Source organism: Mirounga leonina, unplaced genomic scaffold (genome assembly GCF_011800145.1).
Source record: "Mirounga leonina isolate KUSES-001 unplaced genomic scaffold, KU_Mleo_1.0 Mir_91, whole genome shotgun sequence".
NCBI lineage: Eukaryota > Metazoa > Chordata > Mammalia > Carnivora > Phocidae > Mirounga > Mirounga leonina.
Window position 1 is genome coordinate 36,682,577 of NW_023270839.1, and position 18,688 is coordinate 36,701,264.

Below are 18,688 nucleotides of genomic sequence, written 5' to 3' on the forward strand. Positions count from 1 at the left end.
TTGGAGGTTTCTTTGTTGTTTCTTGCCTCATCAATTTTTGCCATTCTAACTGGTGTAAGATGGTATCTCAATGTGGTTTTGATTTTAATTTCCCTGATGGCTAATGATGATGAACATTTTTTCACGTGTCTGTTAGCCATTTGTATGTCTTCTTCGGAGAAGTGTCTGTTCATGTCTTCTGCCCATTTTTTGACTTGATTATTTGTTTTTTGGGTGTTGAGTTTGAGAAGATCTTTACAGATCTTGGAAATCAGTGCTTTGTCTATAGTGTCATTTGCAAATATCTTCTCCCATTCTGTGGGTTGCCTAGTTTTGTTGACTTTTTCCTTTGCCTTGCAAGCTTTTTATCTTGATGAAGTCCCAAAAGTTCATTTTTGCTTTTGTTTCACTAGCCTTTGGAAATGTATCTTGAAAGAAGTTGCTGTGGTCGATGTCAAAGAGGTTACTGCCTATGTTCTCTAGGATTTTGATGGATTCCTGTCTCACATTAAGGTCTTTCATCCACTTTGAGTTTATCTTTGTGTATGGTGTTAGAGAATGGTCGAGTTTCGTTCTTCTGTCTATAGCTCTCCAATTTTCCCAGCACCATTTATTGAAGAGACTGTCTTTTTTCCATTGCATATTTTTTCCTGCTTTGTCAAAGATTATTTGACCATAGAATTGAGGGTCCATATCTGGGCTCTCTATTCTGTTCCATTGGTCTATATGTCTGTTTTTGAAGGCACAGGTGATTTTAAGAAAAAGTTTATCTGCATGGGCATCACACAACCACAAGGGCCCTTTAAGTCTGGGTTGGAGACTGAGAATCCAGAGTGTGGTTGCTGGGGTGAAGATGCAGAAAGCCATATGGCAAAAATGAGGGTAGGTTCCAGATGCTGAGAGCAGGTGCCCAGCTGACAGAGATCCAGGAAACTGGAATATCAGTCTTACAACTGCAAGGAACTGAATTCTGCCAACAATTAAATGAGCTTAGAAGTGAATTCTTTCCCAGAGCCTTCAGAAAGGAAGTTTACACCTTGATTTCAGCCTGTGAGACCCTGAGCAGAGCGCCCTGCCATGCCATAGCCTACTCCAGAACCAGAGAAACTGTGAGACAGTAAGTCTGTGTTGTTTTAAGCTGCTAATTTTATGTTAATTTTCTGTGCAACAATAGAAAACTAACTGGTCTCTAACTGGTCCCCGACTCCATTGTGATCCTCCTCCAATCCAGCAGCCAAACTGCTGCCAGAAATCTTTCTAAACTGCAAACCTCATCATATTAGTCCTTGTGTATAAGCCTTCAGTGGGAGTGAGAAAAAGAGGGACTTATGTGTGAACTATGTGTACATACATCTATGTGAAAGGCTGCAATAATGAGCAATGTTTATACTTTTAAAGAAATTAGTAATCTTCCATCACATTAATAAAATCTATACCCTTCAGATGTCATGAGCAGACACCTGTAACTTATTTCACCTCCCAATGCTTCCCCACCAACACTCTGTCCAGCCATTTCAAATGATCTTGCCATTCAAAGTGCCATACTGTTTTATCCCTGTCTGCTATTTACACGTATGAAGACACAGCTCAAGTACCTCCTCCCTAACATCTTATCCCTGACACCTTGGTTCCCACCTTACTGGACCAAGAGATTTTCCTGTCTTCAGAGTCTTTGTATATCACTTTATCTTAGCACCCAGCACACTATGATGTCACTAATAATGTACAGGTCACCCTTTAGATGAGGAGGGAACAGAAGATACCACTTTTATCTGTGTCCCTATTTCTGTCAGACATTGATAGTGCAATGGTTGGAATGTTTATATCTTCCCCCAAATCATACATTGAATCCCAACCCCGATGTGATGGTATTACAGGTGGAGCCTTTGGGGGTGATTAGATCATGAGGTTGGAGCCCTCAGGAATGGGAACAGTGCCCTTATAAAAGACGGCTGAGAACACTCCCTCACCACTTTTGCCATGTGAGGACAGAGCAAGAAGATGGCTGTCTATGAACCGGGAAGTGAGCCCTCACCAGACACAGAATCTGCTGGCACATTGATCTTGGACTTCCAGCCTCCAGAACTGTGTGAAATAAATGTTTGTTGTTTAAGCTGCCTGTCTATAGAATTTTTGTTATAGTAGCCCATACAGACTAACACAGATGGTTAAAAAAAAAATGTCTATTCAGAGAACAATTTCCTAATGAAGATTACTAAAATAAAATACTAAGCAGGAGTTAGGACCAACTAGGGGAGATATGGCCAAATAAATTTGGGTCACGAGAACTCATATTTTCTTTCTAAAAACTGGTAAGAAAAAAAAATTCAGACCAAATTTTGGATGAATTTCAATATGGAAAAATTAAAAGCTCTGTATACATTGGAAAACTCAAAAAGTAATCATAATATTAATAATACATTGGGTAAAAAGGGCTAACATTAATTTATAAAATGTTACTTAAATTCAGTAAGAAGAAGACCAACATAATAAAAAATGAACAAAGGATATGAAAAAGCAATTCATGGAACAGAAAATATACATCGATGATGAATGTATAAAATGCTCATATTCATTAGCAATCAAATAAATGCTAATTAAAACAAAGAACTATTTTCTGCCCATTAAGTTAGCAAAAACAAAAAAGTTTAAATGATAACACTAGTCTTAGCAAAACTCACAGGATAAAGGGCATTCTCTTACCCTGTTAGTTGTATGTAAAAAAAAATCAATACAATTGTTCTGATAAAACAAGTTGGCAATATATAAAAGGGTCTCAAAAATCTTCAGTTTCTAAATCAGCAATCTCACTGATAAGAACTCATCCTAAGGAAATAATTATAGAAAAAAAGACACAGCTGCAAAGATGTGTTTATAATATTGGGAAGAAAACACTGAGTATCAAATAGGAAGGTAGCATCTCTGAATAAGTTAGAGTATATCCATAAATATAACAGTACAGTCATTAAAAAACCATGTTGTCTAAAAACACCTAATGGTCTGGGAAGATGATCATAATACATTGTTTGGTGAAAAACCTAGGTTAGTTAAATATACATAATGTATTTTTTGTAGTTTTCACAAAATACATATACTGCAGCTGGCTGAAGAAATACATAGTTTTTACAAAATACATATATAGCCAACTGGTGGGATTGCTGGTAAAGGCTATTTTTAGGGGTTATCATAATTTATGATTCAAATGAGGACATTTTTAAGAATGAAAGGGGTGGCTACTAATAATTTCACTGGGACAAAAAGTGCAAACCAGCTCTGTCCTAGACAAACCACAATGTATGGTTACTTTATTTTCATCCTTTAAATTATTGTCTTTATCAGGGGTGGGTAAACTACAGCCTGTGAGCCAAATCCAGCCCATGGCCTGCATTAGTAAATAAGATCTTATGGGAACACAGCCATCCCCCATTCATTTACATATTGTCCATGAGTGTTTTCCCACCACAAGGACAGAGCTGAATAGTTGGGAAACACAGTATGGCCGTCGAAGCCTAAATAGTTACAATCTGGCCCTTTAAGGAAATTTTGTTCACTCCTGATCTGTATTAGCTACAATGCAAATAAGCATAAGTCTAGCAATGAGTCATTTTTTTAAACACCAAAAAGCTCTGTAAGTGATTAGATTTAAAATTACTATGATTTTTCATTTTACTTGAAGAAAAACCAGATATATAATGTGTACAGTAATATTCCCACAAAATACCTAAATCAAACAAGTTCTAAAGTATTAAGTATTACCAGAAACAACCCCCCACCAAAAAACTCCTAACTGATTTCCATTACCTAGTGTTGAATTATATAAAAGGTATACAATTTTAAAATGAGTTATTAACACACTGTCATTGCAGCTAAGTACAACATATAATACAAATAAACATTGTTTTTGGCCTAATCTAATGGATCAAATACAAAATTATGGGGATAAAAAATAAATGATTACTTGTCCAATCAGTAAAAAACACTTTTTAGATTGTTTTGTGAATATTTTTATACTTAATGGACAAATCATATGACTGGTTGGTTAACTCCTTGAAAAAGCTCGTGGTTTAAATCAGAATCCTGTCATTGTAATTTTCCTTTTTCTTCTTCCCACCCAAATATATTTCAGTGCAGTAGTAAGGAATCTAACACAGATTTTTGCCTACTGTAAGTACTCTTAGTCCTATGAAATACATAACTTAGAAGGTTTTGAAAATTATTAACATATAATAGTCATTTTGAAATAAGTGATACAGGAAAAATCTCAGGAAAATAAACTTAGTAGTTTAAGTTCTTTTATTTGGAAAAATTATCTACCACTCCCAAAACACTTAGAAAAAAATTAGAAAAACACACAGAAGTAATATCATCCTTAAAAAAGGTAGGCTAATCATCTAAAATAAAACCTAGTAAGAAAAAGTGATTCATGAATTCAGTCTCCATAGCTGGATTTACAATTCACATGTAACAGTATGACTACTACACGTACAAAGTCCATTCTAGACTCCACTCAGTAGCTGTGTAACTGGGATAACAACCTGAGTCATACTAAGTCTCAGTTTCGGCATCTCCAAAACGAGAGGGTTGGAACGGATAACCTTAAAGGACCCATCTAGATTGTATTTTTGTGATTTAATGACAATGAACATTTTATAATTTAAGTGTAGTTCTCCAAATCCTCTGCCATTTTAGTTTTCAAAATTCTTATCATCTATGTAGTTTGCATTTGAAAAAATGTCACTTGAAGTTAATACCTATTTGTAACCATAAGGATTGTCTTCTTGCTTCCAGAAATAGCACAGTGGTATCGATAAGTCTCTCCTTCTAACTTTTTGATATGATTCTGAAAAGAAAACAAGACTCAAGATTTGCACAGTACAAGCATCCAAAAAGTATTTCCAATACTATATATTAGTTAATTATAGTAACAGTGCTAGTTAGGGAAAAAATTATTAGAAACAAAGGCACAATATTGGCATGTGAAGCTAGAAAAATATTCACAGCATGTTTATAAATTAACTTCCACTGTGCCTTAAACGACAAATCTGTATTAAATGCTTACTAAGTGATATTCTGATAAAATATACCTCATTCTGTGATAACTCAGAGGTTTAAAAATATCTAGCAGAAATAATCACACATTTTCATTAATGGAATATGAACATACGCTAATATAGTGTGACATTAACATTACAGGGGTTCTTAATCTCAGGTCCATGGAAGGACTCTGGGAGGTCTATGAACCACCTAAAATAGCATATAACATTTTGAAAATGTGGTTCTGCAACTTTTTTCAGAGGATGGTTCATATTTTTCATCAGATTTTTTAAGTGGTCTGTGATCCTTCTCAGAGGTTAAGAACCACTGATTTACACAGAGATAGATATACACATAATAAAATTCCAAGATAACTGATATTTAGTGTTTTTGTGTATTTGGTCTTATAGATTAAACATGCATGAAAAGTACATGTATGTAACAAATTATATTCTTGATAGAAAAGAAAATATAATGTCAATATTAACACAAACATGAAGAATTTCTAAGATTTCAAATAGCTGGCACAATTTATTGCTAAAGACAATAAACAAACGTAAGTAATTCAAGTATAAATAGTAGCACATTAAAATACATTTATTTTCATTTCAACTATCTCCAAACTATTGTGATTTGAATTAGCACACATTAAAAAATGAAGTTATTTTTTATAATCAGTGCTAATGAAATATTATTGACATTATCTATAATGCATGATTAAAGATCAGATGATATAATGTATATGAAACTACAGAACAAAAACATACCTAATAAATAAGACTGTGACATTTATAACCCAGAATACAACACCAATATTATTAAAAGGATAACATTATCAATAATAATCACAAGCAGAGAAAACACATTTGTTGTTATTTTAATGCTTACATACATATTTTTTCAAAAATCCTCAGTTCAGTCATTCCTTGACAATTATGAAAAGCCAGGAACACAGAAGATGAATCCCCAAAGAAGTGGGATCTCATCTTCAGAATGAGTCTCAGAAACAAGTGGGATTTAAAGTCACTTGTTTCACATCTTGCCTGTGTGAATTAGCTAAAATCTTTTAACATTTATACCTTAAGTTCTTTAATAAAGAGAAAATGGGAAATGAATAGAACAATTCAGTACATTCATTTTCAGCTTTGAAATTTAAATGTTAAAATATTTAGATCTGAGATGCAATGTGAAAGAAATACTACCCACTCTCCATCTTGTATGCATTTTCATTAGTTATCAGGCTGTTGTGCTTTGAACCACTGAAAGCTTTTAAAGTATAATTTATCATCACACTACACTATAGAAATTGTTTTCAGCACGACTAAAATCCACTACACTCTGAGATCAGATTAAGATATTCAGTCACTGATGGCAGCAGGAAACTAGATTAGCTGAGAAAATACTCACTCTCCCTTCCCAAAATGCATCTTGAAGAATTTACAATATTTTAGCAAAAGCATTCAATATTTTCAAGTAAATTCTAAGGAAATAACACATGAAAAAGCAATATGTATAATGATGTTTATCACAGAATTATTACTATTAGTAAAATAACAGAAGCATCTTCAATGCCAACAACTTGGAATGGTCAAATACACACTGTAAGGTTACTTCAAGAGACGGTAATGCAAGAATTAAGAATGAAGCATTTCTATGAACATGGAAAATATAATTAAAATAAAAAATCAACAAACACCATTTTAAATATTATATAGTCCTAAGTATGCGAACCAAAAGAATATTAAATAAAAACTGGCTATATATGTGTGTGTGTGTGCATGCATATATATATGCATGTGTAAACAGTAATTATCTTAGGAGAATAAAGGATAAGCAGGAAAGCATATCCTATGAAAACAAAGTATATGATTTAGTAACTTTCAAAGCTGAGTAAAGAATACAGAGCAATACTCAAGGGAAAAAGAAAATGGAGTAAATGAAAAGATTCCCAAATAAATTATTTAGAATGTACCCATGTTATAGTAAGGGCTGGGAGGACAGAGTTTTACACTATAGTGCTCTTTACTATTTACACATTTTGTTATACTTGGTCCCTTAAAGACTGAAGTGTTATTTCTTTTGTATATCCAGCACAGTTTAGATAATCAATAAATACTTCATACCAAAGTGATTACAGCAAGATAGGCAAGGAATGAAATAACCTGAATTTAACTATCCATGCCTATCCTTGTCACCCATGGAAAAAGATTACCACGTCCTCTCATTAATGTACAACCATTCTATTTCTTCCAGTAACTATAAATATATTAAAGTTTAAAAAGCTGTCTGATATCACAACAAAAACTAATAAATCAGACAAGATATATTTAGCTAAAATAATAAAAAGTTACTTGAATTTTGTGCTTATAGACATGCAATTGTAAAAAGGGAAATCACAAGGTTAATAACATAAAGAGCTAAACAAACAAAAAGTAAACCATAAGAAAAAAATTTAAACAAGTTATATAATTTCCCAAAAGTCAAGTCTCATTAAAATTTCAATATATCCAGGAAAATTAAAAATCGTTACTTTTACCTAAGAAGGAAGGCTAATTATTAGTGATGATTTAAGACAGCATTTTGAATTAGTTATGTGCTTGGTTCTCAGAGAAACTGTACATGCGGTGACATTTTTGCCAACCCTCAATTATCTAGGCACAAGAAAAGTTTGTCAGCTATGGTTTCGGCTGATCTTTGGCTGTCATTCTTTCTTCTTTAAAGTGCTTGTTTTAAATAAGAAGCATTCAACTTATTCTTTTGGTAACTGCAGTTTAAACAGTATATAGTCCCAACTGAACAGTTACATGTCAGCAGTTTCACTCTCTTTAAATGGACGGCAATTAAGTATAAGTGTATACTTTGGTTTCAATTTTGGGGAGAAGAATGTAGGCTGCCAGATAAGATGCTGCTAAATCAAATCAAACATCTCTATCATTTATAATAAGGAGAGAAATCAAAACACAATTTATTTTCAGAACTAACTACAAGGGTACTAATTTCAAAATAATAGTTGAGAATTATTTTTGTTCTCACTTAAGATAACAAATCCTCTTTAAGAACTTAAACGCAAAAATGATTGGTTTTTAAAAATACAGGTATCTATACAAAATAAAGATATTTATAAATTCAGGGGACACTTAAATAATTTGCCAAATTATTATGTTCAACTTCTATTTATGTTAATTCAAAATACTAATTGTGAAATAAGCATAACAAACAAGGAGATTCAAGTTTTCAAAAGCAAAAATGCTAAAGGCTGAGAATGTATATAACATAATTATAAAATGATTGCCATTGGACTAGCAAGAGTACTGAGAGGTAAAAAAAAAGAAAAAAGAGATTAAGGAAAATCTCAAAATTCATGTCTCAACTCTTATTTGAGGTCTAAGGACGGCTCAACAGCAACTTATATTTCAATTATTAAAACATATGCCCCAGGGGCGCCTGGGTGGCTCAGTCGGTTAAGCAGCTGCCTTCGGCTCAGGTCATGATCCCAGGGTCCTGGGATCGAGTCCCGCATAGGGCTCCCTGCTCAGCAGAGAGCCTGCTTCTCGCTCTCCCTCTGCCTGCTGCTCACCTTGCTTGTGCTCTCTCTATCTCTCTCTCTGTGCCAAATAAATAAATAAATAAATAAATAAATAAATAAATAAATAAATAATCTTTTTAAAAAATAAATAAATAAATAAAACATATGCCCCAGTTAACAGCCCCATAATTTGAGTCAATCTTGGGTGAAGGATGAAACATAGTTATGTAATTCCATCATCAGGACTCACAAATGTAAAGAACACATAATAGACTGGACATGAGAATTGTCCTTATTTTTCGGCTTTACCTGAAAATACATGAATACCATAAGAAAAGATAAAATTTTCCAAATGATAGTAAAATTGTCTGCTTCTGGACACAAGAAAGTGTTTCACCAACTAAAAAAAGAGGAGAGTTAATTTCCTACACTCTTTAATCTTTTATACTGATCCCTTATTCCCGTGCAGTATTACCAGGAATACCACCATCTTTGTGTGTAGTCAAACCACTACAATAAAAAGTTGAGAGAGAGGGGAGAGTTATAAAGAAAAGTTCACTGAAATGAACACTCAATCTAAATAAATCAAAGACAGTCAATTAATGACACAGTTTGTTTTGATTTTTAAGGATGAAATCAAGTAGTAGTATAGGAAACATTTACTCCTGTATTTCCGGTTCTTGCTGTGTAGGCAGAAAAAGAAAGAAAAGAAAGTTAGAAGCATGCAGAAAGATAAAATGTAATCACATACAATAAAAACCAAAGGCTAAGAACAATAAAGAGTCATATTATTTTGAAGTCAAAGTAGGAAAATATTAATAAATTTTTGGGGAGACAGGATTCCAGTCAAGGGAGAAAAGCAATTTACATATGTATATATTATTTAAATGTAGTAAAGTTAAAACTAAAATAAAAGCCAAAAAAATGCACCTTAAAATATTTTTAAGGTTTAAAAAGACTGTAATTGTGCATAATCTTTTTTTTCTCTCCTCCAGCTTCTGTTTACCTGAATAAATCTAGATTTACAGAGTAATCCAAATAAATTAATTTGGCTGGGAGCAAAGGAAGCAGTGGAATTCCTATAATTGGCTATAAAGTAGGAGACCAAAGTTAACCGTTAGCTAAATGAGCTACCACACCAACAGTAATTAGGCCTATGACTTCTTTTAACATTATCTTTTCTGCACAAAAAAGGCTTTGTTCCTGTGCAGAAAAAAACTACCATTCTCATTTAACACATTATGCAAAAATAAAAAATAGATAATAAATTCTACTCTACAAATGACGTTCCCTGTGTAATCCTTAAAGAAGTTCACGAATCAGGAACTTTAAGAACCACCCATGAAATCCTCGTCCTAGAAATCTTTAATATTAAATTTTACCCGTGACCATGAAGAAGAGAATTTATACCTCAAATAAATCATAGCCCTCGGATTCCTGTCTTTCATATGGGCGAATGATGCCGTCCTCGTGGATGAAACGAGGGGGACGGAGCCTGGACACCTCCTCGGTTGATTCTGCTGCTCTGTATAAGGCAGCAGAGTAAATATAAGAAAATACATAAGAATCTTTCAAAATAATACATACAAATATATGTGTGGATTAAATACTGTACTACATTCCATATTATATCAATATTTGATAAAAACAGAGTAATTTTAAATAATGTGCCCATTATAATGCGCCAAGTATTAAAACAAAGTCTATTGGACTCCAAGTTCCCCCTACCTTTCCTTAAAAAAAAGAAAATAACAAAATAACAAAGGCACAGACCAGGCTGTCCACTCTCGGTGCAAGCAGCTAGCACAGGGGGCCTGGCATATAGTAGGTACCAATCAACGTTTGTTGAAAATAAGAGAAAGTGAACCATAAAAACTGTCTCTTCTTACTCCTCTCTGGTGGCACCCCACCTTGTGAACCTGTCATAGCTTTCACTTAGACGTCAACATCCTGAAGAGCAGGCCAAGTGTTTAACCTGTTGATGCAAGTCTAGCAACCATCAGCACACAGACCCAAACCTCGCACACAGTATGTGTACCTAATTACCTCTGAATTCCTTGGAAGGTGCTGCTGGCCATATCTATGATTCCACCGGTTGGACGAGCCACAGCACCCACAAGCCCCTTTCCAATTCCTTTAAAGAATCCAGCAGCTCCTTCCTTTTTGGCACCTTTATAGAACCAAGAACAATGAATGTATAAGATATTTTAAAATAAACAAGTTTGAACTCAACAAAAGCCTGAGCCAAATAGAGAAATGTTTTACCCAGGAGGCTTCTAGATTTTGTTTTCTAAAGAAGTTAAATTTAATACTAACATGTAAAAAACAGTGGTTTTCAAAGTGTGTTAAAAACACAAATTATTAGACCTTGCCCCAGACCTACTGAATCTGAAACTCTGGAAGCAGGGCCCAGCAACCTGTGTTTGAACACGTCCTCCAGGTCATCGTGAATCATGTGCAAGTTTTATTACCACTGATTCTTAGGCCTAAGAGTCTAAGGTTTCAGAAATGACCAGAAATTTTTCTCTTTATGTCTACCATCAGAAGACTTTTCAAGCAGTATACTTTTTTTTTAAGTATAAGAACTTTATTGAATTATAATTCACATACCATATAATTCACCCATTGAAATGTACAAATTAAATGTTTTTGGTACATTAACATGTGCCACCATCACCACAGTCAATTTTAGAAAATTTGTATCATCGCAAAAAGAAACCACATGACTGTTAGCATCATTCTCCACTTCCCTCAACCCAACTTCACCAGATCCTGTGCAATTTAGCTCCTTCCTCCCTCGCCCCCAGACCTAGGCAACCACTAATCTACTTTCTATTTCTGTGGATTGGCCTATTCTGGACATTTCCTACAAAAGGAATCAAACAATACGTGGTCTTTCTGACTGGCTGTTTTCACCTAGCAACATGTTTTCAAGGTTCATCCATCTTGTACTTGTATCAGCACCTGATTTCTTTTTACAGCTGGATACTATCCCATTGTAAGGTATACCACCTTTTGTTTAATTATGCATTAGTTGATAGTCCTTTAGGCTGCTACCACATTCTGGCTATTATGTTCTGTGAACATTTATATGTAAGTTTTTGAGTGAGTATATGTTCTCCATTCTCTTGGGTAAATACCTAGAAGTGGAGTTGTTGCCAGACACATAAATTCTGTGTTTATATCCAGGTGTCCCAGCACCATTTGTTGAAAAGGCTATTCTTCATGGAATTATCTTGGCACCCTTGTTGAAGATCAACTGACCACAAATGTAAGGGTTTACTTCTGGAATCTCAAGTCTATTCCATTGATCTGTTATGTCTATCCATATGCCAGTAACACACTGTCTTGGCTACTATACCTTTATGGTAAGTTTTTAAATTGGATAGTGTAAGTCCTCCAACTTTGTTCTTTTTCAAGATTGGTGTAGCTATTTGGGGCCACTTGAATCCCCATTTTAGAATAGGCTTGTCAAGTTCTACAAAGAAGCCAACTGGGGTTTTGATCGAATAAAGTACTTTTTTAACAGGATTAAAAAAAAATGAATCAATTGCTATTGAGGACCTAAAGGAACCTAGTTTAACTATTATCCTGCTGAAAATAACATTCAAAGTCTGGGTGAGAGTCTATTACTTAATAGATTCTTTCAACTTTCTGAAGAAAGTACATTGACTAAAAAACAACTGAAGACTATGAACATGAAATCAGAAATTCTCTCAAATAACTCGTAGCAATAACATCTATTACGTTTATTATATATCAACTCTTCAGACTTTGCACTGGAAGGAAACATTCTCAACTTACCTTCCACAGGTTTTGTTATTATCCCAGTCATTCCTCCAACAACTCCCTGAAAGAGAGATCAATCATAAACCTGAATGGAAATTGCTTAATTTTAAGCCAACCACTAGAGGTCTCTACATACATACTAGAAATAACTTTTTTTAAAGAATGAGGACTTAACTTGATAATATGAACATGTACCTAAGTGAGCACTATGATTTTTAAAATATTATACAATAGTAAATTTTAAACAAAAGCACTTTGTAGAAGTAACATTTTATAACAGAAAGAAATAGAAAGCAGATGAAAATATTCTACATCTGGCTCTGGCACCAATCAGCTACATAACCATGGGCAATTGATTCAATCTCTTTAAACCTCAGTTTCTGTACCAGTAAAATGAATGAGCTGACCCAAATAATCCCTAAGATCTAATTATAAATTTTAATGAAATGACTTCGTAATTTAGCGGAAGTGTGGAAAACTGAAAATGAAGGGAACTGTGAAGGATCACAAATAGCCTGACAAGTAAGGCACTTTCAATTAGACAACATAGAACACTGGTACAAACACAGAAGTTACAGTTCCTGAAATTATTTCCAAAATTAAAACAGTAATACACTTATACATTCTTAACACTTGCCAAGTAATGGTAGTAAATAAGACTACCTGTACATTACACAAATGCACAGAAAGAGAACTGAAGTAGGCACACTGTTGAGAAGATTAGATATTTCTGGGAAGAGGTTAGGGTGATCAAATAGTACTTTATGGCTTTACCTATAATATTTCCATTACTTATTAAAAGGAGAACTGACAAGTTCTTACAATTACTTATACAGAGACTATTCATATATTACCTGTATAATTAAACAATATTCATATATTACCTGTATAATTTTTAAAGTACTGAAAAACAGTGAAAGGCCGTTCCTGGTTTACAAACACTCAGCTTGTATACCTCCCCTCCACAAAAATGGTCAACTGATAATGACCCGAACAACTTCTCCTCCCCCTAGTTACCATAATGTACCATATTTCTCTCTGCTTTGTTTCTTTGCCTTCCAGAAGAGTGCTCTCACTCCAGCCCAAGTGCCAAACTAAGTCTGGGATTTGGGGGATAGATGTGATTGTGATATTGGGGAAGGAGAGCCCAGAAGGAAACAGAAAAGTCCACAATTTATCACTACTGCTACTGTGACAGACCCTGACTCACAAGTAATATTCCAAGTTTCAAAAAACCAGTAAAGTACATTTGTAAAGTATATACCAAAGTTCAGGGCTTCTTGAAGATTTAGTAAGAGACTTACACGCAGGAAGCCCTTTCCTCCTCTGGCCAGGCTGTCTCCAAAATCTTTAGGCTGTCGGCCCATCTCTTCTCTTCTTTTTTGCTGATATTCCTTGTCCATTGTAATTGCTGCCAAACCTTTTCCAACAGAACCGGTGATGCGAGATACAACTCCCGCTGCACCACCTATCGGAAGACCCAGAGAAGTCACACTGTTTCTTTAAAGACCATTACCATTGCTTTAAACAGGTGCTTCAGCCTCGGTCTCATAGACAAACATACAGAAATGTATTTTTATCATTTCCCATTTATCAAGAAGAAGAATAAAACTATTTAAAGTACACTGATTCTCCAAAATTTTTCTGTAAACCTAAAACTGTTCTAAAAAGTATTGTATAAAAAAAAGCACATTGATACAACACTACAAAGACATATAAACAAACCCAGCAAGTCAGTGTTATTTTCCATTTAAGAACAAGGGAACACATCTTTTAAAAGGGATTATTAGAAAACTGATCCTCTTTATTTTTTATAAACTGCATTTTAGAATTATAATAAAAAATATATATATTTATATACACAAATAGGTGATACATACCTACAGTGTGTCCAAAGAGACTTCTTACTCCAATCACTAAGCCCTCAGCAAATTCTTCAGGGCCTTGAACAGCACCCTGACCAAAAAAAAAAGAGAGAGAGAAGAGTTTGCTATTTAAAATTTAAATAAGCTTAAGACTTTTGATCTAGTATTTCAGGGTTTCCATGAAGACAGGGAATCTGTAAAGATCCACAAACACTGTGATACCAATTTTCACGCTCTAACTCAAATACTGACGGCACACCTATTGTGTCTGAAGATACCTTCAACCCACATGGGCAAACTCTTCTGAGATGACAAAATCTGGATAGGAATAAATCACAGTTTCAGTCACAATCTGAAGTCGGCCTCCCAGTGCCAAGTCCCATCAGACTGCTGCAGCAAGCTGCACTGGTAACGAGACTAAGACCCCACACAGTCTTTTTCTCCCATGTGTTCTCTCTGTGTTGTCCTGCTAAAACCCTCACTACTTTGGGTGCCTGGATTCCTCCACCCAATGGAGGTGAACCGGTTAGAGGAAAGCTTGAATACGAGACAAAGTCAGCTTTTCTTATCCCGAGTCCTTTCCATAGTGGTGAAACAGGTTTGAAATGGTGTTAACCTACCTAGCATTCTTCCTTACAACTACGTGAAATCCTGGAAAATGAGGGCACATTTATCGCCCAGACACTGGAAGTGCTCAATTAATTCTACAACCATCTTTTAATGTCATCTCATGTAATTTTAAATAAAATATGATGTATTTTTGTTACCTGAACATTATTCAATTCCCAGATACAATTAAAGTACAAATTATTTGTCATTAAAAAAATAGAGTAACATTTTCTGTACCTATACTTAAAATAAATAAAAGATCAATACCTGGAAGGGTTCATAGAATAAAGCTTCAACTCCTTCAGACAGACCTCTAATTAATCCAAATGGGTTTCCAAGCACATCTAAGCCCAATACAAGGACATACATCTGTTTCAAGAACTAAAGGGGAAAAAAAGTATAGTAAGTCCTTTACTACTGGTGTAAGAAACAATATCATGGGTGCCCGGGTGGCTCAGTTGGTTAAGCGACTGCCTTCGGCTCAGGTCATGATCCTAGAGTCCCTGGATCGAGTCCCACATCGGGCTCCCTGCTCGGCGGGGAGTCTGCTTCTCCCTCTGACCCTACCCCCTCTCATGTGTTCTCTCTCTCAAATAAATAAATAAAATCTTGAAAAAAAAAAAAAAAGAAACAATATCATGATGCCTTGGGAAGAAAGGAGAATACTGACTACATGAGGTTGTTAAAGGAAAAAAAAGCAGAATAACCATGACTACATCCATTAACTGATCTTTCACTATGTGCCAGGCATTATGCTAGTACAGGTCCGAGGCAGTCTGCCAGTTAGCAGCTATGTAACCTTGGACAGGTCAATTAGTCTCTACAATAAGGCCTCAGTCTTCTCATATATAAAAATTGAGAGGTGGCAATTGGTTAAGCATCTGCCTTCAGCTCAGGTCATGGTCCCAGGGCCCTGGGATCGAGCCCCACATCGGGCTCCCTTCTCTGTGGGGAGCCTGCTTCTCCCTCTGTCTGCTGCTCACCCTGCTTGTGCACTCACTCTCTCTCTCTGACAAATAAATAAAATTAAAATCTTTAAAAAAAAAAAGTAAGAGGTGGATTACACTTACCTTGCCAGGCTGAGTACACATATTAAATGAATATATAATTCAACAATAGTTACTTATTTTTATTATTTTTTAAATTTTTTTACTTATTTTTATTATTATGTTACTATTGCTATTACTATGAAACTAGATGGGGAAATAATAACCAAAACAAAACACAAAGGAAAATATATCCTTATTTGAACATGTAATAATCATAATGTCTATATACACCATAGGAGAAAAGACCCTGCAGCAGAGGAAGGAAAGGGCAACGTCGCCCTGGAGTTCCACGGTGCAGGGATGCTAGCCGACCACCCTGAAACAACTGCTACGCCTCTGCATCCAATTCAATTCAAGCCACGGAGTAACTGAGGCGTGGGAAAGGGCCTGGCTTAGAATTCCTCTCCTGACTCTACTAGACTGTGCTTAGAAACTCGAGACATTTACGAAGTAAGTGTGATGCTTCCTACATCACTATTCTTTCCCAAAGCGGTAAATGTATAATTGCAAAGGGAAAAAGGCGCCAAAGGAAACTTTCAAAAACTTTTATACAGAAGGGAAAAAACGAAAGACATAGAAATTCATCATTCAAGAAAACTACGAATGAGACTGCAAAATGAGGTAAATTAGATAAACAATTTTTGCACAGTGCGCCATCACATACAAATGTTTTGTCGGATACCTTACGACGTATATTCCTTGTGAGCTACTATGACAGGAAATTACCTGTTCACTGTAATGTCTAACAACACTCCACATGAGCTGATCTCTCTTGTAAAACTGATACCGAAGTTCATAATAAGCAAGTCTGGGAGGAGAAAGAAAGATTCAAAGGCACGATGATTACATTCTGAAAGAAAGAGACTTAAAACTTCCATGATAAATTTATCATCGTTAATTCCTTCAGTTTGATTTGTACATCTGCCACATATAATTTATGTTTGAGATCTTCATATCATGGTAACAAAATTACTGTAAAAATAGCACATTCTCATACAACTCTCATAAATACTCAAAGAGTAAAAAGGTTGAAAAACTCAACCATAATCCCATCATACAGTGGATTTTTTAGGTTTTTTTCCTTGTCATTTCCGGCTTTGAATTCTCTTTTCTATCCAATTCAAAAATATTTAAAACATTTTGTATGCATTTTTATACTCCGTATTGTGAATAAGGATTTCTCTAGGTTATTCAAAATTCTATACAACCATTTTTAATGGATGTATAGCATTCCATCATGTGTAAGTGTCATAAGAAAACAATTCTCCCACCGTCAAGACATTTCCAAATCTTGACAATAATAATTAGGATTGCCATATGTAAATTTTGAATATAACTCTTTGATTGCATTTCATGATTATTTTTTGGAATGAATTCCCAAGAAAAGATTCACTGAGTGAAAAACTACTAAAAAACATTTGAGGCTTTGATATATATCTTCCCACTCACGCAAATAGTTAAAAAAAAAAAGGTCCCATTTGTTAGACCCAGCCCTCTCTAGTACTAGAATTATTCAGTTTTGAAACCTTGGATAATTTGCTTTAATTTGCATATATTATATGAGAAATGATAAAGCTGAGCATTTCAAATATCTATCAGCCACTGTATCTTCCCTTTTGCAAATTCTCTCTTATTGTCCACTGGCAGTTACAGCACAGGAATCTTTAGGTTTGTCTTATCTGTGTTTAATATTAAGACTATCACTCTTCTCTCTGTCATACTCGTCATTATATTTTCCCAGTTCATTTTCTAATTGCTTCCATTGATTTTGTTTTGTAAAGTGTTTGTTAGGTAGTCAAATCGATCTTGTATTTTCCACTGCGGGTTTTCCCATTGCTTTTAAACTGAGAAGCCTGCCTTTACTCAGAGATTTGACTACAATTAACCTTGATATTTTCCTCAATCTTTTTCATTTGAATTTTATATTTAATCCTTCCATTCCTATGAAATTTGATGTATACAACAAGTAAGGTGGAAATAATACAAGTGGTTTTTCTTTTCTCCAAGGTAACTACTTATTCCAGTATCATTGCTGAATATTCAATTCAATAAACATTCGTTGAATTTATTTACGTCCAGCACACGTAATTATTCTCAGATTAAATGTTACAAAGAGTTATTGTCTATGCTTTTCCATATGATTACACTGAAATCTCACCACACTGCTACATATTTCTAAATATAAATCTGTTTTAAAACATGGTCAATTTATAAGCTACTTCTAAAATAATTCCATTTTTATTCTACATTCATGTATTATCAACATATGAATAACTAAAGAAAATATAAAACTCTTTGAGTAAAATAAGCATATCTAAAAAGCATAATTAGAAAGGGGCCAAACTTCGAGTATAGTGAGACTTATCATTTTCTAAGCTACCATTCTAGCCCAAGTGGGAAGAATTAATACCCAGAAACATAACCTTGGCACAAAACCCTCCCCATCCACTTTAACACAAATCTTACTTGAATATTAGGTCATCCACATCAGTCAGAGTAGCACCTATGCTTTTCAACAGCAGATTGACAGAATGAATTGCAATCATTTCTTGTTTTTCTTTGTCTGACTCTTCGCCTCCACTACCCAAGGACAGACTCAAATGCAACTAAAAGAAAAATAATGCTTAATAAATAAAAACTAAAAACGAAACGAAAAAATTCACATACATAGGAATCAGATCTTCCAGACACAAACAGATGTTGTATCTTTCAGAATCCTAAACAAAGTTATTATTTGTTACTCTACACACCACACAGGATAACTCACTAATACCTGATTCTCACATTTGCTTTTTGATAAAATTAGTCTGTTCCAAAGAGCTAAAATTTTATCTAAA

General features: G+C 34.5%; 1 protein-coding gene across 2 annotated transcripts in view; it reads right to left on the reverse strand.

Moving 5' to 3' along the window:
• The window catches only part of VPS13C (vacuolar protein sorting 13 homolog C), a 178,142-nt gene that overhangs the window by 8,299 nt on the left and 151,155 nt on the right, over nt 1-18,688 (reverse strand). For both annotated transcript variants that reach the window (XM_034994053.1, XM_034994052.1), the window contains 9 exons: nt 18,318-18,457; nt 16,578-16,659; nt 15,070-15,183; nt 14,209-14,284; nt 13,633-13,796; nt 12,344-12,389; nt 10,586-10,709; nt 9,950-10,064; nt 4,731-4,819 (listed from right to left, as the gene is read on the reverse strand). In XM_034994053.1, the coding sequence (XP_034849944.1) occupies nt 4,731-4,819; nt 9,950-10,064; nt 10,586-10,709; nt 12,344-12,389; nt 13,633-13,796; nt 14,209-14,284; nt 15,070-15,183; nt 16,578-16,659; nt 18,318-18,457 (950 nt within the window). The remainder of the gene's footprint in view (nt 1-4,730; nt 4,820-9,949; nt 10,065-10,585; nt 10,710-12,343; nt 12,390-13,632; nt 13,797-14,208; nt 14,285-15,069; nt 15,184-16,577; nt 16,660-18,317; nt 18,458-18,688) is intronic.